This window comes from Xenopus tropicalis, chromosome 7 (assembly GCF_000004195.4).
Source record: "Xenopus tropicalis strain Nigerian chromosome 7, UCB_Xtro_10.0, whole genome shotgun sequence".
Classification (NCBI taxonomy): domain Eukaryota; kingdom Metazoa; phylum Chordata; class Amphibia; order Anura; family Pipidae; genus Xenopus; species Xenopus tropicalis.
This window is the reverse complement of record NC_030683.2, coordinates 93,657,409-93,683,144: the sequence shown is the minus strand read 5'-3', so window position 1 is coordinate 93,683,144 and position 25,736 is coordinate 93,657,409. Positions and strand designations below refer to the sequence as shown.

Sequence of the window (25,736 nt, the reverse complement as noted above, 5' to 3'; positions counted from 1 at the left end):
GATCCAATGGAAAACATCAAACTTGCCCGATCAACACCTGGCCAATATTTGAGTAGGCCCGTCAATGGTCCCCTTACACGGGCAGATAAGTTGCGAAATCGATCTGAAGGACTCTCTGGGAGATGGTCTTTCTGTAATTCAGAGCCTTATGGATAATGAGTTTTCTATTAAACTGCTCTACACTAAGGGGCTGATTTACTAACCCACGAATCCGACCCGAATTGGAAAAGTTCCGACTTGAAAACGAATATTTTGCGACTTTTTCGTATGTTTTGCGATTTTTTCGGATTCTGTACGAATTTTTCGGATCCAATACGATTTTTGCGTAAAAACGCAAGTTTTTCGTATCCATTACGAAAGTTGCGTAAAAAGTTGCGCATTTTGCGTAGCGTTAAAACTTACGCGAAAAATGCGCAACTTTTCGCGTAAGTTTTAACGCTACGCAAAATGCGCAACTTTTTACGCAACTTTCGTAATGGATAGGAAAACTCGCGTTTTTACACAAAAATCGTATTGGATCCGAAAAATTCGTACAGAATCCGAAAAAATCGCAAAACATACGAAAAAATCGCAAAGTACCGATCATTACGAAAAAAACGCAATCGGACTCCATTCGACCCGTTCGTGGGTAAGTAAATCAGCCCCCAAGCATTAATAGCCCATTGACAATGAATGGTTCACTGTTGAAAGCAGTCAAACCTATTCTGATGAACTGACATCTTTACCAGCTTTGATAAAGGTGTCTATCCTTCTGCATTCCCTAGTTTAGCCTCGTATGAATATTTACGGAACATACAGACTTCTGTGTTCAACATCAGCCAAATAAACAGAGCTTCTGATTATAGCATAGAGATTTTTGGCGTTCTGATCGCCACATTTGACTGTGCTAAAGCAAGCAACCGTCTGGTGTCCATGAACTGCCACATTTCCAAGCAGCAGACTCCTAAAATCAAGCTCTATCAAAATAAAATTAAGAAAAACTGTGGTTGGGCATTCAGACTACGGTACTTACAAATGCACCATTGTCCTTATGGTGGATAAAATTATTGATGTAAGTTTTCCAGTTGTGATCTATTCTAAAATCAAATTCAGAGTCATGCAGTTTCAGTATAATTTAAGTTTATTTACAAGCAGATTCCAGACACAAAGCATGGTAAGGATTTAAGTTAAGCATGTTATACCAGTTAATCCATAATCTTACATATAATATTTATGCATAGAAATTATATATTACAACAATTATAAAAAAATAACAGCAAAAACAATTGTTGCCAAGCTTATGCCCAGCTTGTTCATTTGGGGATATTATTCTGATCTTTTCAACCTGCTCTCAGTCTTATTCCTGAGGGTTCCTATCCTGTTGCACTGACACTGGACATCCCTGATAGGCAGATATTGTATCACACTACTGTCAGACTGAGTGGCCTCTGTGCTTTCCCTAAATGGCAGTAGCTGCCTATTCAAAGTACTGCAGTCCAGCTGGTCTCTTTATAGCAGAAACCTGTATGTGAAATTCTAGTTTTGGTAGTAAGGTTTCAAAGAGATGAAGCCTGGGTGGTGCCTCTGATAAGTAAGGAGACAGGCTAGAGAATCCCTGCAGCAGAGACATACGGTCGCTCAGAGCCTCGAGAGTCAGAGTCAGTAGTGGAACATCCCTTAGGGGTTTACCCTGTATAATCCAAGTGATGCAAACTGGGACTGCCTAACAAATGTACACTGCCTGGAAAGTAACACTGCTGCAGAATTCAGGAAGCAAAAGAGGAAACAAGAAATAGACAAATTTTTTCCCTTGGAAACTTTTTTGTTGTCCCCTCACCACAAAGAAAGATTTATACACAAATTAAAGGCGGCTTTTGTTGATATGAATGAATGCCATTATCTTCTACTGGCCTTCTATAAAATATAGCATGACACCATGACTCCAACCACAGCATGAAACCCAGATGCATATAAATGCCAAGAGGCCAGAATGCCAATGTTTAACCCTTCCCCCCTTAAGAAGCAGCTATAACCTTGCTAATAACACCTATTGTATGCACGGCGCTTTGTGGCTTAAGTCTTTTTGCACCAAGGACCTGCTTTATAGATATGACTGAATAGCAGGGTCATTACACTAATGGTTGATGTAAAAATATATATATGTATATAAGTGAATAAAAGCAAGTATTTCTGTACATATCCTGCAATGAATGTAGCTCTTGGTGGGGAAGGCAGAAGCCCCACACAATAACGCACACTACGAATACACAGGTAAATTAGCAGCAGTAACTGGTAGAAGCGCCTCTTCTCATTCCAATGCAAGAGAGATCAGTTCATAATAACTGACACTGCTGTAGACTATGTAGAGAGGTGCCGTATGGATGAAATTTTGGACGTGAGACTCAGAATTCTTCATGAACATTGCGGGCATAATCCATAAGTTTGCTGCCTGTGAAATACTCGCTGTACTTCAGAATTTCTTCTAAACTCAAATGATGATCCTGATTTTCATCAGCGACTGCAATCATCTGCTTGGCTTCATTGAGAGCGTTGTATTCATTCATAGGATCCATGTATTCCTATAGATAAAACAGAAGACAAACATTTACTGGCTTCTTATATATAATGACTGACTCCAGTGTAACAGAACAGAATTTATTATGAACTATGTGGTAAACTGGGCAAATTTTTTTTTTAAAAAACAAACAAAAAAAACCTCCCCTAAAACAGCATTACAAAATGGGAATATATAACATTAATTGTGCCTACAGCATGAAAATCACAAAACTCATAAGCCTTTCACTTCTGCCTACAGCAAGAAACACATAAGGCTCTTCTTGTGCTTACTGCACAAGATATATTTTTAAAATCATATTTTTACTAATTCATTTATATGGATTTCATGAGTTCCCAACTCTTTTTAAAGATTTCTGCTCCACGAACTGAAGGATGGAGCTGGTTCACGTAGCCATCTATCAGACACACTTCAGAACTTTATTTCTTCTTGTAATAAATGTTTGGTCTGGTTCAGTAACTATTTCAGTACTAGGCTGGAACAAACTCACACGTTACTCTGTAAGCAGGCTCCTCTCTGTCTTTAGTTTGGCATGAGCTAAAGTACTCCAATATACATAAAACAAATATTAACAAAGCAAACACTTCTCATACAGGCAATGCATAAAATAGTGCTTGAAAGGTCATTTCATCTCAGTTTTCCTCCTGTGTTTTCTCTGGCTCTACATTGTATGCTTAAGGCAATAACAAAAAGTTTATTTTTTTCACCCAAACAATTTCTAGCTCATGGAAGGCAAACACACTTACACTATATAAATATTTATAAATATGTAAGAGTTTATTTTGCTTAACTAACACAATAAAATAAGATTTCCAATTACTAAGAGTGACAGGTTCCGTTGCTGAAATGCCAGCGGTGGGCGCATGCGCAGTAGAGTGAAAAGCCGACTTTAATGTTTAAGTTCAGCTCTTCACTGTACTGCGCATGCGCGCGCAGCGAATCAGGAAGAAGTAAGCGCCGGCAGCTACCCCGGGCTGGTGCTGTTCCCTCCTCACAGGGGCACCAGCCCGGGTTAAAAGGTAGGTGGTCAAAGTCACTTGGGGGTGCCTAACATTTTGGCACCCCCAAGTGACTGACTTTCTTTTTCCTTTAAAGGACATGTAAAGCCTACATTTGCCTACAATGTATATCAGTTGAACACGTCTCCCCCACCCAAATGGCATTATTTGTACTGCATATATCCCCTCCACTTGCCAGCACCATCAAATTTTCCTAAAGCAAACAGCAGCTTTCACCCGGTGGCCATTTCAGATATATTTAAATCTGCAAACAGCATACACACACACACACACACACAGACCCTTATTCAGCATACATTTCATCAAGAATACAGGCTCACACAGGCACAACTGCCTTTGATAAAAGTTCTGCTTTGAGCTGAGCTCGGGAGAGAAAGTTAGGAGAAAAAAACTGAAGCAGACAGCTAGAGCTGAGTTTCTATGGGAACCAGCAATGCCATCTCTTCACTGGCTGCTAGACTGGGGGTGTGTTTAGTAATCTAACAACTGAGCATGCCCACAAGCCAGAAGTCAAAGCGAATTCCTGAGGGAGGGAGTCAAGTGGGTTACAGGAGGAGAAGGAAATCTAAGTGATTAAGGGGATGTTGCAGCCTTACTATTAACCTCTGGACAACCAGTGTAGCAGGTATTGAAAGATTTCAAAGAGGCTGTTCACTGATTAAATTTGTGTGTGGGGTTTACATGTCCTTTAAGAAACAGGCTTTCTTAACATCATTTCCCTTGAAAGTACAATTATCTGCCACTGATGTTTCACTAATTGTGTTTCAAAAGTTATCCATACACTTAAAATAGTTGCCTGATCATGGGCTAAATAAAACAATATCTGCCCGTTCCACCCGCAGATCCAATCTCCTCACCTCTAGCTCCTCCATTGTGACAATACCATCATGGTTAGCATCAATAACTTCTTCATATTCCTTTTTCCTATCCCGTACCCAGTCATCATCGATATCCTGAGCCTGCTGGTTTTCAACAGTACCCACAGGAAGAGAGATAAACTCAGACAAAGTCAGCTTCTTATCACCATCCTGATCTAAAAGAAAACATTTAAAAAAAAAAAAAAAAAAAAGGTCACTGGTTGCTGAAGTAAAGTTCATGCTTGGTTAAAAATACACGTTATGGTTAAATATATATATATATATCTTCTTGACAAAAGTCCTAACAACATTTGGCATAAGCTGACCTTATTATCGTTCTTGTGAAGCAAGGAGGTATTTGGGTAGGTGGAGGGTTATACCAGCAGAAAAAGACGGGGTGGCCAGAAAACACCCTATATTTTTTCTATAGGAAGTAGTGAGAGAAGTAATATAATCATTGTTACTTAGTAACAATGAATATATTACTGTTGAATGTACCCAAATGTACCCATGTAATCTTTCATGTGTGCAAAACTCATTAGGTGCCAGTGACCCACTTATGCATATAAATATACTTGCAATAACATTAGCAAATTCATTTTCTTTAACCTGGCCAAAGAATGACTCAACCTGTGTGTTAGTTGTAACTTCTGAAGGGAACAGAAACCCCCAACACTGTTTGGTAAGAATATTATCTTTATACTCCTCTACCTGTTTTTCTACATATGCTTCTGTTTCTTGATGAATCAATAATTATGATATCTAAATTTTATAAAGTATAACAATATGGTCATGCTCATCCTGTAAGGGACCAATTATTGTAGGGCATGTATACATTAACCTCTTGACATGCATATGCTTTCTTTCATTCTGCATTCAAAGATTGCGAGATAGTAGGCGGAACATCTGTGATATATTCTTATTCAGGAATCTGATCAGCTATTATGCTGGCTTCAGCTTCAAACCCAGTGGGTGAGCTGTAGCCTATAGGATAAACCCATGTAAATGGGATTTTTTTTTAAGAGTTTGGAATTCATTCCCAGAATTCCTTTTGTTGGCTTTTTTTTTTTGGAATCCAACCAGATCCTGCACTCATTATCTGTACTCCCCTCCAACAGGTAACAAAAACTAACAGAGTGTTACATTCCCTTGTGTAATTCAGTTATCTCTACGGAACATGAAGTCATGCACAAGGAAAGCATTAGCTCTACTGAAGTAATACAAATTATGGACAAAATGTATTTTAACAAATGCATGACAACAGCAGTTTATATCTGAATACTGAAGAAACAATTTAATCCTTTGTACAGTACATGGGAGTAATGACCTGATGTTTCTCTTGTTTAATGTGAATAAACAGTGCTATGTCAATATCGCAACATCTTCAAATAAAAAAAATCAAAAAATAAACAAAACAGGCACCTAGGTCGCGTATAATCTCCTTCACCATAAATTTAAGCATGCCTTGACTGTGCTCAGGGTGCAGGAAGGACAGAAACTCCTCTTCATTCAGGAGCTGGTCTGCAGGGGGATTGTCTGCTTGGAACCAACGATCCTTCAAGTTATCCAGTACCTCTTGTGCTATTGAAATGAAATGAATCATTGTTACACAATTTCAAATTTCTTTAATAAACTAAAATTCATTCTAAATATCAGCAATCCATTCATCTTTCAAGAAGACCGATGATTTGTAGATAAATGGTGAGTACGTGAGTTACTGCTAATTCTGTAGTTCTTGTGAAAGGGGAAACAAGTACAGTGACAGAGATAGGAAGCTAAGAGATTTAAATCACATTCTATGATCTGAAAACATGGAAAGGAGGTTTTGAAAGAGGTGGTGAGTTATTTGGAAGCGCCCACTGAAACACCATATGTGTTATTGCTGGTTAAAGAAGTAAAGACAGAGGACCCTGTGTCACAGCCATAAGTGAATACCCTGAGAGAAGGCAAGGAACTTACTCTCTTCGTCAATCTTCAAATCCTCATTATTCTTCAGTTTTTCTGCCACCTCTTTCTCATTGAATCCCTTACTGGCTAAAAACTTTATCTTGTATTCATCCCACGACACATGCCCTGCACAGCAATGCCAACATTGTAAGCAAAATCATTTGAATATTGTAATTTGTAAAACAAAAGAAAAACATGGAAATGAATGAATTCCCAGATCTGATCAGCAGTTTCAACAACAGTACCTGACAGTTTGGGTAAGTATGGCAGGTCAGATGCCAGTTCTGGGAGACCATATGCTGAAGTACAATGGTGTACATGGTGGCTGCATGGATAGATGAGGAAGTATAGACACAGCTTTATTTCCTGCAGTTCTGATCCACACACATATAAGGCCACCTGAATGGTATGTGTCTGTTTGGCCCTCTGGCCAATAAGCAGACTTTGGAGGATAGGTCAGTGTATGGCCATCTTAACCATCCTCCATTTAAAAATACAACAAATGTAGAATTTCACCATTTCTTAGGTTCAGCTGAACCTACACAAGTTTTAGAAAGTTGTGGCAAATTACATCACTAAGCACAAATTATAATTGATGGCATCACTAACTATCATTTAGGAACATCCAATTTACTGAATATTAATGGCCCTCTTCAAATCAGCTATTGCAAAGCAAATGAGATAAAACCCCCCAATGATGCTTATTGGCACAGCAAGGCAGATTTGGGAGGAAGTGAACACCCACACGTCAGGGCATTAACCAACCATTCACATTAATAGGGAGTGAGTGCAGATGGTTTGCACTATTTCCTCAGAAGACCACATTGGTGGGTGTAGTCATTCCTTAGGCCTTTCATGCAAGCACTAGTGCTAGGAGAATTGTACTACACTTGTCAGCACAGTTTCCCTTCCCTACCGTCACCATCTGGATCCACAGCACGGAAGTGAAGCTTATTCTCATTCACTGCCTCTTGAAAATGCTCTTCGGTTTTCTCCATGATCCACCGCTGCATCTCATTTGCACTAATCTGCTTGTCCTCATTTCTATCCACTCTGCAAAATAAAAATGACGCACAAAACAATAAGACTTTACTATATTGTCTCAAGAAAACAAACAGAAAATCCTTACATATGAGAAAATGTCTTTCACACCATAGCAGATATCCAGAAGGCTCCAAATTATAGGAAGGCCATCTCCCATTTTAAACAGATAACTCTCAATTGATTTCCTTTTTCTCCGTTGATGGTAACTAAATTGCATGAATCCATATTGGTAACAAAAAAATCTACTCAGTTTATTTAATGTTTATTTAATGTTTAATGGCAAGTCGGTGAGTTGACCGGTATCGCAGGAAGCTGCCGATATCGGTTGACTCACCGATCGGGCCGGTTAAAAGATTTTGATCGGGTGCCATAGAAGGCGCCTGAGCAAAATCTGTTGTCAGGGCTGAATCGGCAGAAGGAGGAAGAAATCCTATTGTTTCTACCTCCTTATCTGCCGTTTCAGTCCTGAACGGTTAGTGGCAGATTGTACGATCTTTCTAAAATCGCCACGTGTGTGGCCACCTTTAGGGGCCCATTTATCAAAGTATGATTGGTTACGATTAAAGAAAAATTTGTACGTTTTAGAACTGTGCATATTTTTGTTAATTTGCGTGACAATTTGTGCGATAAAATCATATTTGTCGCAACGAGTACAAAAGTTTCAGAATTCATTCAAGCTTCAGTATTGTGACTTTCTTTTGGGCAGGTTGGAGCTACAGAGTGCCATTGAGTCCTTTGGAAAGCTTCCCACATCATGTACTGAAGTGTCAAAGTCAGAAAGGGTTTAGTGCCGTTTTAAATATAGCAGAGGAATGTGAATTTTATGAAAATGGAGTCTATAGGAGATGGCCTTCCTGTAATTCGGAGCTTTCTGCGTAACTGGTTTCCAGATAATGGATACCCATAGCTGTACTATCACAGATCCACTGCTCATTCAGGCTCATACCCCAACCCTATTAGATGTTGTAAACCTTCAGTCCTACTGCAGCAACGCAAGTCAAGTCACTGGTTGTACTGAGCTGGGAAGGTAAGTCCAGCACAGCTTTCTGACAGACTTCCTTCACACCACTCTGTCAGGCAGATCATTGCTGTGGATAAAGGTTCAATATAATATATTTGGGTTGCTTCCATTTCTTAACAGCCTATATTTTTAATTTTATGTAAAAAAAAAAAAAGTCTGCTATGTTTCCATTTCCAGTAGCTCAGAATGTCTGGCTGACTATATTCATCAGGTTACTACAGTCTAATAAGTCTCCTATTTCATGTCGGAAGGGAAAACACACAGTAAGGTGTTTTGGGGAGGACGAGCAGAACTTGTTTTACTAAGAACTGACATTTAAGTGGCATTTGGCAAAATGGTAGAGCTATTTTTTACATTCACTTCAAATTGTGGTGACTATGAAAATGTTGGTTTGTGTAGGCACGCTCTCGGCAGTACGTGCTTTCCCCCGATCAGATTGTAGCCGAGCAGAACAAAAACATCATATGCTAATTTAGCTGCCTTTTTTTTTTTTTTACTGCATTTAAATGAGATAAAGCGCTCACATCTCGGCTCTGCCAGACTCTGCCCTCCATGAAGGGGCCCCTCCAGTTGGTCCCCCTGACTGTGTTGGAACAATAAATTGATCCTCTCCTGAGAGATCTGCATCTACCCATGTCGGCTCATAAGCCAATGATAGGATCAGTCCAATTTGGTTCTGTACATGGGTGGCCAAATCGGGCAAAGGTTCGCTTGTTTGGTTACCTCACCAGACAAGCAGGTTAACACTGGGAGATGCACTTTCTGCTGTTTTAAAGGGGCAGTTCACCTTTAACATAACTTTTAGTATGATGCAGTGTGTCCTACTCCTAGCAACTCCTCTTCATTATTTATTTATTGTTTTTTAATTATTTGCTTTTCCCTTTTACATCATTCCAGGTTTCAAATGGGGGTCTCTGACACTAGCAGGCAAAAAATGTTGCTTTATGAAGTTCCCTTTTTTTTTTTTAATTATTGTTAGTTTTTATTCCTTATCTTTCTATTCAGTCCCTTAATTATATTCCAGTCTCTCATTCAAACCACTGCCTGGTTGCTAAGTTTAACAAGACCCTAGCAACGAATTAGCTGTTAAAATTTCAAACAGAAGATCTGTGGAACAAAAAGCTAAATAACTATATAACAATAAAATAGAAATTTCACCCAAATTGCAAATTGTCTCAGAATATCAATGTCTATGTCATACTAAAAGTTAATGGTTAGCAACCCATTTAACTTAAGGCGACAGAAATAGAGTGAATGTCCATTACAGGACTGTGAGTCCAATGCATCAATCTAAGGCCGACACCTAGAAAAATAAAAGAGTGGGCAATGCTTCAGAGCTGGGGTCACCATGAATGCTTCTGTTGTTTGTGAATTACACTTATGAAGTCATTTTTTTAAAGATATTTATTTAACTTAGAGACAAAGAGTTGCATAACAGTAAACACCATGGTTCATTAGACGTAGGCTTCATAACAATGTTCCAACATATTTAGGGCGATGGCACACAGGGCTACTGCATCCATGTCATTTCCAGCTCGGCAGACTGGTAGCAAATGTACTGCCACTGCCTCTCCACTGGGCTTAATGGCATTTGTCTGGACCTGTTGCTTGGAAATGTTGCACTAAGCATTTCTGAGCATTATTCCCCTGACCAGCAAGTGCACTTGCAGTGTCCAGGTGATTACCTTTCAGCTCAATGGAGTGGCAGCTGCAAGCGCTATCCCACCTGCTGAGTTGCAAATAGGGCTGCAGTTCCCCTTTAACGCTCAACATTGTGAAAATACTTCTTTTCCAAAAAGTTACAGTTTTGCCAACATTCCAGATATCACACACCTGTGGAATCCTATGCCTACTTATTGTACAGCGCTGCGGAATATGTTGATGCTTTATAAATAAATGTTAATAATAATAATAATAATATTTATACCTTGACATGAACAGGATTACTGGTGTATTTAAAGTAAAAAAAGAATGATATATATCTAGGCACAATATTAGTAAGCAGTATATTTGCGTATCTCAGGCTGGCCACCCTTACATCTACACATTCTGTGCTCAGACAGGAGGGCCTTTCCCTTCAACATGCCTCATCTTCACAGAAGAATGATGGGGAATCAGAGGGTATATTTATTACAGAACACGGTCATTAGGCATTATGTGGTGCTGCTGACTAGCACTAAAAAATCCCCCATAGATCCAAAATATACAAATCTGTTTTTTCAGTTTAATAATAAATCTATACAATGAATCCACAACATTTAATACTTTATACATTCTTTTATTCAGACAATGTAACATACTGTGCAGCACTGTATAACATTAGGTCCCATGCATCCTGGATAATAGACCTGCATATACAAAATCAATATAGAAACTGATCAATACAGTAGGTAAGGAGGTCCTACTCAAATAATCATGTGTGTAAGCTTGTGTAAGAAAATGCTCATCTTGGATGCCATCATTTGTATTATATACATATGTGTTTGTGGCTTTACACATATTTATGTGTTAGGGCTCTGGCACACGGGGAGATTAGTCGCCCGCGGCAAAACTCCCTGTTCGCGGGCGACTAATCTCCCCGAGTTGCCTACCCCTGCCACCCCACCGGCGAACATGTAAGTCGCCGGCGGGATGGCAGACGCGGCAGCGCGATTTTGTGCAAATTTTGTGCGATTTCCTGAAATCGCCCCGCCGCGTCTGCCATCCCTCCGGCGACTTACATGTTCGCCGGTGGGATGGCAGGGGTAGGCAACTCGGGGAGATTAGTCGCCCACGAACAGGGAGTTTTGCCGCGGGCGACTAATCTCCCCGTGTGCCAGAGCCCTTAAGGTGGCCATACACAGGCAGATTGTAGCTGGCAATATTGGTCCCTTGGACCAGTTGTACAAGTCACACCCGAAGCCAAATCTCCATATCAAAGGGTTTTCTGTGGATTGTGGTGGGACAGTATGTTTGCTACAGGAGCCATAAAAACTGTATGCGAGAAGCCTTCTCAACAGTTACTGAACAATGGCCAGGTGTCGTTTTCATTAACCCTATCTGATCAGTTGGTATGTGGGGGCAGTGGCTGAATAGGTGTATAAAATGTGGACTGGACAGTAGTCAAGGAAGGAGCACCTGGGAGGAGCATCCAGAGAAAGCATCTTGGAACTGCATCAGAGGGAAGCCATGATCAACTGGCTAGCGAAAAGCAACCAGACTACCATGTTCTGTGTTTGTTGGTAGCTATTATGATGTAGACTTTGTTATTAATCTGTTAATGTAAATATATTGTTTTGTTATTATTTAAATAATCCTTTAATTGTAACAATCAATTGGTTTGCTATTCAATATATTCATTTTAATATACAGTTATTGGTGTGGATTATTTGTCTGCTTTGTAAGAGGGGCAAGTCATATAATATTATTATTATTATTATTAATAATTATTTTTATAAATAATATATATATATATGGCAATCTGTGCGTACTGCAAATGCCAGAGGGGCTGCTGTAAGATGCCATAGACAGGCCTGGATTTGTGGCAAGGTCACAAAGGCCTGGGCCTAGGGCAGCATGAATTTTGGGGCATCTGGCCACACTTAAAATTTGCTCCCATACAGAGCACTGGGACAAGATGCGCAGAAAACTTCAGCTTGATGAGGGAGGGGGCGGCCTCTGGGTGCCCGTAAAATAAATCCGGCGCTGCCCATTGAAAGTCACTATGTATTGGGCTGTGGGGGCTGTTTGGGCCTCTGTGTATATGGAATGTCAGGGCCTATGTTTGTTCCCAGTCCAGACCGGATTCTGATGCCAGATAAATTCACTTCCAGCTAGTGTTCAATCAATCGTATTTCTCACACCAAACTAACACCTTCCCCAGTCATCCTAATAAAAAGAATATTTTGTTTTCTGTAATGTGTTAATAATAGACACCTTTAAATCAATTTAATACAAGTATGGGACCTGTTATTTGGAAATCGGTTATCCAAAAAGTTCCATATTATGGAAAGGCCATCTCCCATAGACTCCATTTTAAACATATAATTCAGATTTTTAGAAAATAATACCTCTTCTTAGTACCTCAGGTATGGAGATCCAAATTACAGGAAGATACCTTATATGGAAAACCCTAGGTCCTGAGCATTCCGGGTAACAGGTAACATACCTGTATTGTACTGAATGCAATAAATCTGAACCTACTAAGAGAGGTGATAAACTGTATCTGTATAGTTAAGGTCCGAGGGGTCTCTAAGGGCCAGAACAGAGCAGTGCATGTGTGGGGCCACACACGGTATTACCGTCTTACTACAAAAATAAATGTACCTATAATCAGATAAAACATTAGTTCATGTTATATTACTGGTAAGTTTTTTGTTATGTGTATAACACATGGCAACTAATCAATCAATCAGATATCATTCCTTTGCTCATTACTATACTTTATCCTAAAGTTTTATTAAGCTAACATCATAAATAGTAAATTACTTGTCTTCAGTGACTTCTTAGATTTTAGAACTAAGATGAAAATCTCTTTTCAGGAAACCACATACAAGTTTACTACTGCTCATAGTAAGTGTAAAATGAATCCCACCACAGAGCTTTATAAAGTAACGAGTAAAAGTGAAAATACCTCCCACCAGTAAATTGCTTTTACATAACTGTCTATTTATAATGAAAATTCTTATTAGTCTAACAAAATATAAAAAACTAACAGAACTGTGTGAAAAATCAGTTACCTACCAAAAGCAATGTTGTCAAAATTGTTACTGGAGATACACACATTTGTCTGGGACAGAACTCTGCTTGTACTGGAATGACTAGTCTTCTCCCTTTGATCATTCTAGTGCAGGAAAATCAAGTAGCCCCAATCGACTTTCTTCTTACATAAGAAGGTTATGAGTGAGTGGAGGTTTGGCATATGTGCCTAATCTCTTCGCATGATATCAGAAATTTGCATGATCAGCATCCCACCATCAGAGTTTTAGAACAGACAAAAGAAATATAAGAGCCCTTATATATGGGTACTTCTAACTGCAAAGCAGTGAGGAGGGTATTTTGGGTGGGTATTACCATAGGGACTGTAACCGACAGGGGTGCACTAAAACATTGAATTGTGCATGTCAAACGTTATCTGTGTTCGCTGTTTCGGTGTGTTCAAATTGTTTAAGTCTCACTAGAGAAAAGAGTAGGGAGAGTTAACGTCTGTGTTTCAGTGTAATGACAACTACCTGCCTGCTCATATTGAATTGGATTCCAGCAACACAATGGGCACAGGGCATGTTTCCCATGTTGTTGCATCGCCTCTACTTTTAACGACACTCTGTAATGATTTGGGGAAAAAAGGAGGCTACTTACTGCAGTTTTAAAAGTGAAATGTTGTCCCATTCTTGCCTTATATAGGATTTCAGATGCTTAACAGTTCAGGGTCTCCTTTGCCCTCTTTTATTTGCTTTCAATGGGCGACAGGTCTGGATGGCAGGCAGACAGGCTAGCAACTGGACTCTTACTACAGAACCATGCAGGTAATGTGTGCAGAATGCAACTTGGAATTGTTTTGTCATCTGGATAGCAGCATATGTTGCTCCAAAATCTGTATATATTATTTAACATTAATGCTGCCTTCCCAGATGTGCAATCTACCCATACCTTGTGCACCAATACCTGTGTGCTAATAACAAGACAGATGGCCCTTTTCCTCTTTGGCCCAGAGAATGTAGCGCCCATGATTTCCAAAAAAATAATTTCAAATTTTGATTTGTCAGACCACAGGACAGTTTCCCAATTTACCTCAGTCCCTCCTGAATAAACTGGGCCCAGTGAAGGCAACGGTGATCATGTTTAAATATATTCTTTGCATGGTAGAGTTGTAACTTGCATTTGTGGATACAGCAACAAATTGTGTACCCAGTCAATAGTTTTCAGAAGTATTCCTGAGTTTTAATACAGAGCTGTCGGAAGGCCCGAAGATCACAGCCATCAAATATTGACTTTTGGCCTTGTACTTTGCATACAGAGGTTTTTCTGGATTCTCTGAATCTTTTAATAATATGTACTGTAGATGATAAAATCCCCAAATGCTTTGCAAGTGTACATTTAGGAACATTATTCTTAAACCGATGCAATATTTGCCAGGGCAGTATTACATAGATTGTAAGCTCTACGGGGCAGGGACCTCCTACCTACCTGTCTCATACCACATGGCACTTATTCCCTGTGTATTTATATATATTTATTTATTATAACACTTGTCCTCCCTGTGTGTAATTTTGTATTTTGTAAGATTGTACAGCGCTGCGTACCCTTGTGGTGCTTTATAAATAAAGTTATACATACATACATACGATGGTTTACTCTCCTCCATCGTTACTTCTGACAGACCCAGGCTCTCTGGGATCAATTTTTTTAGCGATACACTTTTCTAGCCTTTTGTTGCCACTCTCCCAACTTCTAAAAATATGTTTTGTGGGTATCTAATTCAAGAAATAATCTATTTTTGAGAAAATAACATTTCAACAACTGATATGTTGTCGTTGTACTATTTGCATTTAAATATAGGGTTTAAATGACTTACAAATAACTCCAATTCTGTTTTTAGTTGCATTTAACACGGTGTCCAAAGTTGTTTGCAAATGCGGTTGTACAAGGTAAGCTGCAGAAGCTCACATTAACTGGTATCATAAAATAAAGCAGAGTCAACTGGTGCAAATAAAGCTCAGAGTACAAACTCAGACACTCAACACCTAGCAAATTGCGTGGGATAACTTTCAGTAATGTTGGCTTTGAAGCACCATTGTATATTTGCTCACATTTCTAGAGGATGGGTTATCTGAGATGACACCAAGCTGTCACTTCTTGTAAAAGGTACCACATCAATCACTGCTTCCAGCAGGAAGAGGCTTCTCATTCATCCTTACTGGAGATGTAGGTTCATATTTCTCAGAAAGTAGAAAAAAAAAAGTAGTGCCAGAAACAGTTCTTCCTTTTCAGGGGTCGAAACATAAAAAAAAATGCGCACACACAAAAACTCACACACTTCCCTCATGATAAGCAATATACATATAAAAACACAAAATATGTAGACATATACGTAATATACATATAATAAATGCAAATAAAATATGCATGGTAAATAAAATCAAGCTTGTAAATAAATGCTGCAAAGAAAAAACTTAATATATTTTAAAATAAAAACATCTTTAAACACCCGTTTTTTTGTTTTTTAAATTCTGTAGGACAAGTAGGACTTGTTTCAATAGTGTACATGGCATACAGTCACAAAATCCATAACATCATGACCTGGATGAATGAAAACTATCATACACGTCAACAATACTTTATGTTCCTTAGTTAATAATAAGAGACAAATCATATGGCTTTCATAGTGACAGTGATACTCTTTATGCCACAGCCTGTTGAGTCATATTAAAATGCTAAATTGTAAGAATTTTTTTGCAGGGACCTCTGTAGTTCTCTTAAGAAAACTGCCCTGTGCTACATCTGGGTAGTAAGAGAACTACAGAGGTCCCTGCAAAAAAAATTCTTACAATTTAGCATTTTAATTTTTAAAGAGATTCTAAGGGGTAGATTTGTCAAAGTATGATTTCTGTACCTTTAAAAAGCACGATACAAAAAAATTGTATCAACTACGGTTTTATCGTATCGCACTTTTTAAAGTACGAAATTCGTAAATGGAAGTACGAAATTATCGTGGTAATGTCCGAAAATACAAAATTTACGTATCCGACGATCGTAAACGGCGGGAAAACCTTTCTGACTCTGATCCTTCAGTGCATGATTTTGGAAGTCTCCCATAGGACTCAATGGCACTCTGCAGCTCCAACCTGGCCCAAGGAAAGTCTCCCATAGGGCTCAATAGCACTCTGCAGCTCCAACCTGGCCCAAGAAAAGTCTCCCATAGGGCTCAATGGCACTCTGCAGCTCCAACCTGGCCCAAGAAAAGTCTCCCATAGGGCTCAATGGCACTCTGCAGCTCCAACCTGGCCCAAGGAAAGTCTCCCATAGGGCTCAATGGCACTCTGCAGCTCCAACCTGGCCCAAGGAAAGTCACGATACCAAAGCTTGAATAAATCCGAAACTTTCGTACTCGGCGCGACAAATACGATTTTGACACACAAATTGTCACGTATTTTTTTGCAAAGTACGAAAAAGTCACGCAAATGTATGAAAAACTGAGAAAATACACAAAAGTTGGAACCTTTAGAAAAAATACAAATTTTTTGTATTCGGACCTGTCGTACTTTGATAAAAGTGCTCCTCAGTATAGACTGCAAGCAATTTTTCTTTTTACTTTACTTTATCAGCCTTTTTAAGCAAATGTGTTTCATTAGCAATAAATTCTCAAGTTAGTGTGTGAGCTTTTATTTCTATAAATATTTATTTCATATGGGGGACTCCATGACACCTGAAGGTAATGGAACATTTCATTACTGTGAGAAAGCTCTCATTGACAGCAGTCACCCATTAGCACAACAACAGACTTAACTCTGTAAAAGCTAAGAACCAAAATTAAATGTTTTTCCCTTTATTTCTAAAAACTTGCTGGTATTTACAGTGTTAAGTCTCTCCTCCTGCTGATGGAAAACTGTAATAAATCACAGTTAAATTATACAAACTGTTCAGATGCCTTCAGGTTTTTGCATAGAGCTGTACAACCCTGTGCTAGAAGCCTGCCCATACAGTTAAATGTAGTATATATGCATTAAACACACTGATGCTAATCTGAGAGTATATTTATTTAGCAATAGACTATAAAGATGTAAATATTTACACAATCAGCATGACAGAACTGACCTAAGAGCCATGGCAAACATTGCAAATGTGTTTTTACAAGCATCTTTGTCTCTCTATGCCATGCATACAATTTAAGGGCTCTGGCACACGGGGAGATTAGTCGCCCGCGGCAAAACTCCCTGTTCGCGGGCGACTAATCTCCCCGAGTTCGCCGGTGGGATGGCAGGGGTAGGCAACTCGGGGAGATTAGTCGCCCGCGAACAGGGAGTTTTGCCGTGGGCGACTAATCTCCCCGTGTGCCAGAGCCCTAAAGGGGAAAGTTTACATTTAAATGAACTTTCAGTATAGACATATTTAAAGCAGAAATAAAGTCCACAGTAAATATGGCTAGAAATGTTGTATTTTACACTCAACTTACTGCACAGTAATGATCCAAGTTGTGCACAAGAGCTTGCTATCTTAAATCTTGTTAGGCCATTTTGAGTGTCATTGACACTACACATGCTCAATGTGCTTTGGGCAGCTGTCAATAAGCTAAACTTAGGGGTTGTCAGAAAATATCAAACAGAAAATGAGGTTTGTCTGTTACAGCAGATGATGCTTACGGGGCTGATTATTAAAAGCTGATGCAGAATTCAGTGGCTTCTGATCTACCATGTAATTAGCATCTGAATGAATTATTAATCAGCCTTATATGGTGACATTTACAGAGCTGTCAACCCTGGGAGTTTCCAGGGGGATTGTTTCGGCTACTGACTAGAAGTTTGCTTTGCGCAGTGAGCAATCAGGGAAATTTAAATCGTGTTGGGAGAACGGGACATTCACAAGATTTTTGGGAGCCTTGACACCTCTGCATTTTTTATTCTATATAGAGTGTACATGGTGAATCGGTCCCTAAGCTCAGGTAGCTGACAGCAGCACAGAGCATGTGCAGTAATCAGCAGCAGAAAGGATGGGCTACTAGAGACATTTTCACTGTTGTGGTTGTATTGCCTTGGACTGATACAGAATGATTTTTTGGAATTAACACCATTAAGTGGAATTAAATCTTCCCATGCTTTTTACACAGGAAAAGCTATCATTCTTCAATGAAAAGGCTAAAAGCAGATTGTCTTTATAAACTTTTTTTTTTTTTTTAAAGGATAAGGAAAGGCTAATAAAGAGTTCATCTCAAGCTGCAGGAATACCTTCAGTTCTCTCAATAGTGCCCTTAAGTCTCCCCATATTTCGCCTTTCCAGATGATCAGAAGCCAAACAGTAAGAAAAATGCTGAGCTGTGTAAAGAAAGTTCCCATAATGACTCGCTCCTGCACCAAGAGTAAGATCCGTATACATGCACAGTTTGTAAGACTATGTGGAAGCTTCCTGCTGATTGGCTCAGATCCACATTCCTAATGGGGGGAGTGAGTTTTTAGCATTCTTGAGGGAGGGGAGAGCAGGAGAGAGCTGCATGTCTCTGGCAGAGGAAAATAGACACAAGAAATCTTTTGATAGAGGACTCAGTGCAGCGTTTCTGTGAGTGCTTATGGCTTTATTTACATAGACCTTTCTGATAAAGCTTACTTAGTTTTTACCTTTCTTTCTCCTTTAATGATCTACCATAATTTTCCTTTCTAGTTCAATTCCTTTGGACAGACATACAAAGCAGAAGCACTTGAGGGGAGACATAAAAGTTCTAAAATACTTTGCATATAGCATGACTGAAATCAAAAAGTGTCAGAAAAGTAAAAATTTAACAGAGCTTCATGGTATTGCCTTACTGGGGTCCAAAGTTCAATTCCAAGCAGAGCACTGTCTGCAAAGAGTTTGTATGTTTGCCCCATGCCTCCGTATTCAGATTTCCTCACTCCACAAACATACTAGGAGTATGTCAGTTCTTTTAGTCATTAATAATTAAACGGAGCAAGCACTTAGGCAATGTTTAGTCATTGTGGCTGAAACTTAATGTCTTTTGACTATGGTGACACTGACCCAAACCACTCGCCTTTGGCCACTCCAGCATCTGCACTAACAAGCACTGCGTTGGCCTGTGTGTAGACACATGGCACAGAAACATGTTTGCATTGAGATGGCAAAATCTGTTTGGTTTCTCTGCACCCAGGTTGGCAGGGTACCTGTTTGTCCAGACAGGGACCAGGATAGTAACACTGGCAATTTTTTTTTTAAAATAACTCCTCATTTTACTGAAGAATTTGAGAATTCAACACTATTTCACTAAGAAAACTATACTTCCAGACTATAAAGTTGTGGCTACACCACCCCTAGTGCGTAGACTTCATTATTTCCCATAATACTTGCAATGAAATGACTTCTGCCTTAGATATCATAAAAACTGGTTATTTAAAAAAGCTTTTTGACTATGGAAAAAACAATTTTAAAAAAATATGAATGGTAAGAAATATTACCCAGCAAAAATGATCTTACAATTTCTATAAGTTATGAAACTATAAAACATTTATTTGCAAAAGCTTACTGGAACTGTACACCTAAAGGAAGCAAGTTAGCTTAAGTTCACCACAAAAATCTCACATCTTAAAAATGCCCTGTCATCTTACTGAATATTGTAAAAGGTAGTGCGTGTAACCTCAACTGTACATTTATACCCAAGCTTTGTTACTTTGTAGAAGATGGTTTTAAAGGACTGCTATATCAAGTTTTTTTAATAAAAAATCCATACTTTGTTGGAAGCATTCTATCCAATAAGGGAGCACAGACATTTCTTTTATGGAAGAATTTTATCAGTGAATTTACTTGAGAATTATTATGCTGGGATAGTAAATCACTTTAATAACTCAAAAGAAGCAAAGGTGGATGTCCCCTAACTGAAGAAGAATTTTCTCACATGTCTTCATTAAAGGGATACGGTCATGATTTTTATGGTGTATTTTTTATTTCTAAAGGACACTGTTTATATAGCAAATAATTCACTTTTTATGCAGGATTCTGTTGGAGAAGCTCTATTAACTGATAGGTCTTTTTAAAAAAAAAAAAAAAAAATGTTTTCCCATGACAGTATTCCTTTAACTCAATAAACGCAAGTGAGAAACTGTAATTCAAATTTCTGAAAGAGATGAAATTTAAAAATATGCCTATAATTTTGACAATTTTTTCCTTAGTCTGCAAATTTTAAAAATGCACCTTCAGTACAGTTAATATTTTTAAAAAGAAAGATCAATAGCCATAAAGATTGCCATGTTTTTTCCAGGGTTCACCCTACATCACATATTATTAACAAACAACATGCTGTACTGCTAAACTGACCAAACACTACTTTGTTTGAGATTTAAGGCTAAATGATGCACATCTGATCCCCACTTTCTGATCAGATGTGCTTTCATCCTCACTTTCCGATAAGATGATGCCCAATAAAACTTAGTATAAACTGAAATCACCTTCTATCCCCAACAGCATAAAAGTTCCTGCAAAATTCCTGCGCCAAATAAAGTTTTTCATTCTGTAAAGTCACATGCTCCTATAAGGCCCTATGTAATTGCAACACCTCATTACTTATATAGTACTTTACAGCAATCAAGGTAACCATGATAAGGGGTACTAAGGATATTTAGTAACTTTTCAAGTTGGCATAGGAAATCAAACCAGGATCTCTATCATGAGAATGGGAATAACATTCAACAACGTTTGTAGAAAAAAGATGGTAAAGAAAGGCTTAAGATCGATGTTAATTTATTCCTGAAAGAATTGAGGGTGAGAAATGGTTGACTTACTTGGCAAAAATAGCTGCCAGTTTCCTTCTGTTCCTTCGGGGTTCAGAATCTTCATCAAATTCTTCTATTTCTTTACCGAGGAAAACCTCTTGGTGGAACTCCTTGTTGAGGTGACCATCCATTTCCATCTTTACTCCATTCAGATGGTCCGGGGGCATAATTTCATTTTCATCTTTATTGTCTGTGGCCTTTTCTTTTCCTTCTACCTTGAGAGCAGAATTGTTTGCAGGCCTGGCATAAACATCCATAAGGAGAAACACAAAGAGGAGGGAGAGGTAGAGCGAACCAAGGCTGAAGAGGAAAGCCTGCTTGGATACCATTTTTCTGCTTAGAGCTTAAACAGAGACCACACAGTGCAGCTTTTAGTGTTCTTTATATCCTGGGAAAAAACAAAATGTAGTGAATTTAGCTTACAACGCAGCTACTTATAGCAAAGAAAATGCAATTAATATGCAGGTCCAGGCAAAAATCTACAAAACTCTTGTGGAATGTCTCAACCCAGCCAGATAATACTGCTGACAACTAATCATGAGTAGGAGTTACAGGAATTGCATTAACCCAGGTGAAAAAGACATTCTTTGGTCGTACATTCTTTTAATCTGTGAAATCATAAAAAAAATCAATGTACATAACAGCAATATCACAATTTATACAAAAATATGAACCCTATGATATGCACCATATGTGGGGAAAAAAATGTAAACGCTACTTGTCTTATACTGGCAGAAAACACACAAACTACTTAATTTACATAGAACCATCCATGTCCTGGTTGTGTTTCTCTCAAAACCAGTAAATCCACTCAGACTTGTAGTACGTATATACATTTGTATCCGTGTGTTAAAAATATCCATATCTTATTTTCTAGACTTGTCAGACTTTTAGAGCTCAAGATTTTACCATTCGCAATCAAAAAACAGGTTTAACAGTCACCCTAGCATGGATAAAGGACATTCCAAAAGACAGATATAAGCATTTACCCCAAATTACACCCTAAGCAGATTTAGGCTTCTACCCCTATCTATTTCTCTGTGTGTACCATGGGAGCAGCTCCAGATTTTCAAAACAGCTCTAGGGTCTATGCCACACAGCTGAATTAGAATCTGTTTCTTGTATATGGCTAGAATTATGACATGTCACTACAGAATAGCATCCATTATTTCCTATATGTAACAGCCTTAAGTGAACAGTAAAAAAAAGCATAAATGCTTAAAAAGCATGGTACTACTTTCAAGGACTTAACATAGATAGAAGGATCATAACAAATCAAAATAATATAACTGGGTATAATATAATTTATTATAATATAACCAGTCATACATAATCATTTGTTATGAATCATTTGCATGAAAGTCCAACAGACATACCAAGGGGTTTTAGTGGGTAGGGAGAAGTAAACCATAATAATAAATATTCTACTAAAAAGTCAAATCATAATGCTTTGAGAGTTCCTCTGTACCATATAACTTTTTTTTAGTATCTAAACCAGTGATCCCCAACCAGTGGCTCATGAGTAACATGTTGCTCCCCAACCCCTGGGATATTGCTCTCAGTGCCCCCAAACCAGGTAGTTATTTTTGAATTCCTGACTTGGTGGCAAGTTTTGGTTGAATAAAAACAAGATTTCCTACCAAATAAAGCCCCCTGTAAGCTGATAGTGTGTATAGAGGCTCCCTAATAGCCAATCTTAGCCCTTATTTGGCTCCTCCATGAACTTTTATGGTGCTTGTGTTGCTCTCCAAGTCTTTTTACATTTCACTGTGGCTCACGAGTAAGAAAGGTTGGGGATCCCTGGTCTAAACCATACTTGCATGCTGTTCTAAATATTACTACAGGGGAATTAAAGCTGCTATTAAACATGGTCTCTTTATAACAATTATAGAACTGTTATCCCATCTCCCAATCCCAGCAGTCATACTCTGAGAAGCTGTCATGCTCATCAGTCTCACAGTTATTCAGATATGCAATAAGAGTGTCCAGAGTACCATTAATCAAACACATCAAGTATTCTGCATTAAAGCTGGCACAGTGTGAGGGGGTAAACAGGGGCTTGGATGAAAAGTCCTGCAAAGAGTGTCTGGAAAGAGTTGCTGGCTGTGGGATTCAGTACAGAGTCAGGAGAATATGTTCAGGCCTCTAAGTTAAAGGAACAGTAACACCAAAAAATGAAAGTGTATAAAAGTAACTAAAATATAATATGCTGCTGCCCTGCACTGGTAAAAGTTGTGTGTTTACTTCAGAAAGTCTACTATAATTTATATAAATAAGCTGCTATGTAGCCATGGAGGCAGCCATTCAAAGGAGAAAAGGCACAGGCACATAGCAGATAACAGATAAAACACTATTGTATTCTACAGAACTTATCTGTTATCTGCTATGTAACCTGTGCCTTTTCTCCTTTTTTCCAGCTTGAATGGCTGCCCCCGTGGCTACACAGCAGCTTATTATATAAATTATAGTAGTGTTACTGTAGCAAACACACCAGTTTTACCAGTGCAGGGAAACAGTGCATTATAAATTTATTACTTTAAAGCTCTTTCATTTTTTGGTGTTACTGTTCCTTTAAGTGACACAATGCTGCTGGTTGTGGGATGCTGTACAAAAGCCTTAGGACAGTCAGAAGGGACACAGTTAAGCAGAAACTTTAGTGCAAATCTAGTGGAAAAGTGCCTACCTTCTGGATACCAGTTGGGTGCATTACATAGGCAGTATAGGCCACAATAAATAATACCTGCCTAGGGTGAAAAAGTATAAAACGCCCAAAATGTTACCAAAACAAACAGCTTGCTAGAAATGTACAGATATCACCAACAGCGACCAACTGCAATGACTGATACCAAGAGGAGCCTAAATATATATAGAGAGAGAGAGAGAGAGAGAGAGAGAGAGAGAACAGCTGTGCTGTGTCAGAAAGCGACAAAAGAAACACAGTTGTGTGGGTGCTCCAGGCAGCAGAAAGTGCACTGTCACCTGTGTCCTTTAACAGGGAAATGATACTATAGACAAGAGGGTGGCAGTGAGGGGCTGTATAACGGCAAACCCAATAAACTATAGCCACAACCACACGGGGTAAGAGACCTCAGCTCGGCTCCAATTACCTTCAACCCGGTTCTTTGCCTTCAAGCACAGTGCCGGAAGTAGGAAGCTCTGGGAAACTGCGGTACAAATAGACACGCCCACAGCGAACGCTACGCTGACACGTTTCCAAGCTGCAAAGTGTTGCCCCCAGCTACAGCCGGCTCCATGCTGTAAATCCGGGGCGGGGCGACTGGAATGTGCTCACGTCGTAATGCGAGGATGTCTGCAAATTGTTGCAGGTTATAGAAAGGTTTAGCGTAGCTTCCTGGGGTTGTGTGCTACTGTAGGACTACAGTTCCCTCATAGCGGCTCTTAGAGCAGTGAAACAGTATTATTGGGGCTTGTTACGAGGTTCTATGTGTTTATTGACAAGACATGGAGTTGTTAATACTGTATAATAGAGTGCCTGATGTTAGCGCTTTGTTAAATCCATGCAGTGTTGGCGCCTTTTTTGTCAATAAGTGATTGGTTTTGTCAGTTGATGTATGTGATGCATCAAAGTGTCAGTATCACAAAAAGCTTTTGGAAAGCTGCATTTAGCCAACAGGCCTAGAGCCCTGCTTTAACTCACTAATGCCTAGTATAGTTGTAACCCTTTCTTGGCACACTCACTCCTGTCGGGCTGTATACTTGCTTAAACAGGAGATTTGGTTTCCTTTGCAAGTTCCTGGGAACCGGGATTTTAGCGCAGTGCCTCCACCTAGTGGACACTGAGGAGCACACCTCAAGGGGATTTCCACTAGGAAATAATCACACACAGTTTGCAGCAAATATCAACTTTATATAACTGGGTGTAAAAGTAAAATAATTATAATAACATAATTATAACATGCAAACAGTAATAAACCCTGCTTTGGAAACCTGTGTGGGTTTAGCCACAACTGGCTCAGTCTCTCTGGGGACACAGTCTCACACTCCACTTCTGGAGGAAATACCCTTTCCCAGTTCAGTCCTGGAAAAGTCCCTTCCCCAGAGCTCTTTTGGTTTCCCCAAGTAGCGCTACCTGCCCCAAAGTACCTCTCCCTTTGGAATAGGCAGTTGCCCCCACATAGCAGGCCACGAGAAACACCTGTCCTCACTCAGGGGACACACACGGAGACTTCCAATACCTTTCCCTCAGATGGATCACTCACTGGGGATCCACAGGGCATCTAACTGCAGTGTAGCAGATCTCTCTATACAAGCACTCAAATGCTAAGCATTTCCTTCACACTATCATCACTTACTGGATGGTCTCTGTCTCAACTCTGACAAAACAACAATGGCTCCCTTTATAAGCTGCTGGGCCCGCCCCTGATTTTTGGCTCCAAACCTAGGCACAACTTTCTCTCCAAACAGTGCACTGGGGCATCCATCCAATCGGGTTCCTCCCTAGTCTGTAGCCAGGCAGGATGATGTCACAGATTGAGAAACAGGGGAACGAGTTCTCTGATCCCCTACATAGTTTTGGGGGTTGACGTTGTTAGGCACCCCCAGGGATTCTAGTTGCATACATGCTACCCTGGGTTGGAGGTGGAACTTCTCTTGAAAAAGCATTTTATACAAAAAAATATATATGCAAAATATATATTCATAGGCTAAGGACCAACGGTATTGCAGGCGATTAACTGCTCCAGAAATACAGTTTGTATTACCTGTAGCAGCCAATCAGCAAGTAGCATTTACTGGACACCTGTTTAAAAGCAACTTTTCAATGGTTGCTATGAGTTACTGCACCTGGACAAACTTTGTGCCTTTTATAACATATAGGAAAAGCAT

At 39.2% G+C, this 25,736-nt stretch overlaps 1 protein-coding gene across 3 annotated transcripts; it reads right to left on the bottom strand.

The window, feature by feature from the left end:
• Positions 1–1,102: 1,102 nt before the first annotated feature.
• Positions 1,103–24,105, bottom strand: sdf4 (stromal cell derived factor 4). 3 transcript variants are annotated; one of them, XM_012966669.3, is made up of 7 exons: positions 23,999–24,105; positions 20,901–21,279; positions 7,294–7,430; positions 6,390–6,503; positions 5,853–6,011; positions 4,431–4,606; positions 1,103–2,558 (listed from the first exon to the last, which is right to left on the bottom strand). In XM_012966669.3, the coding sequence occupies exons 2-7, from the start codon at positions 21,218–21,220 to the stop codon at positions 2,382–2,384; spliced, it is 1,083 nt and encodes a 360-aa protein (XP_012822123.1). In that variant the 5' UTR covers positions 21,221–21,279; positions 23,999–24,105; the 3' UTR covers positions 1,103–2,381. The 3 variants fall into 3 exon arrangements, with proteins under 3 accessions (XP_012822123.1, XP_017950899.1, NP_001025582.1); XM_018095410.2 differs by lacking the exon at positions 23,999–24,105 and adding an exon at positions 23,575–23,695; NM_001030411.1 differs by lacking the exon at positions 23,999–24,105 and having other exon boundaries at positions 20,901–21,273.
• Positions 24,106–25,736: the final 1,631 nt, after the last annotated feature.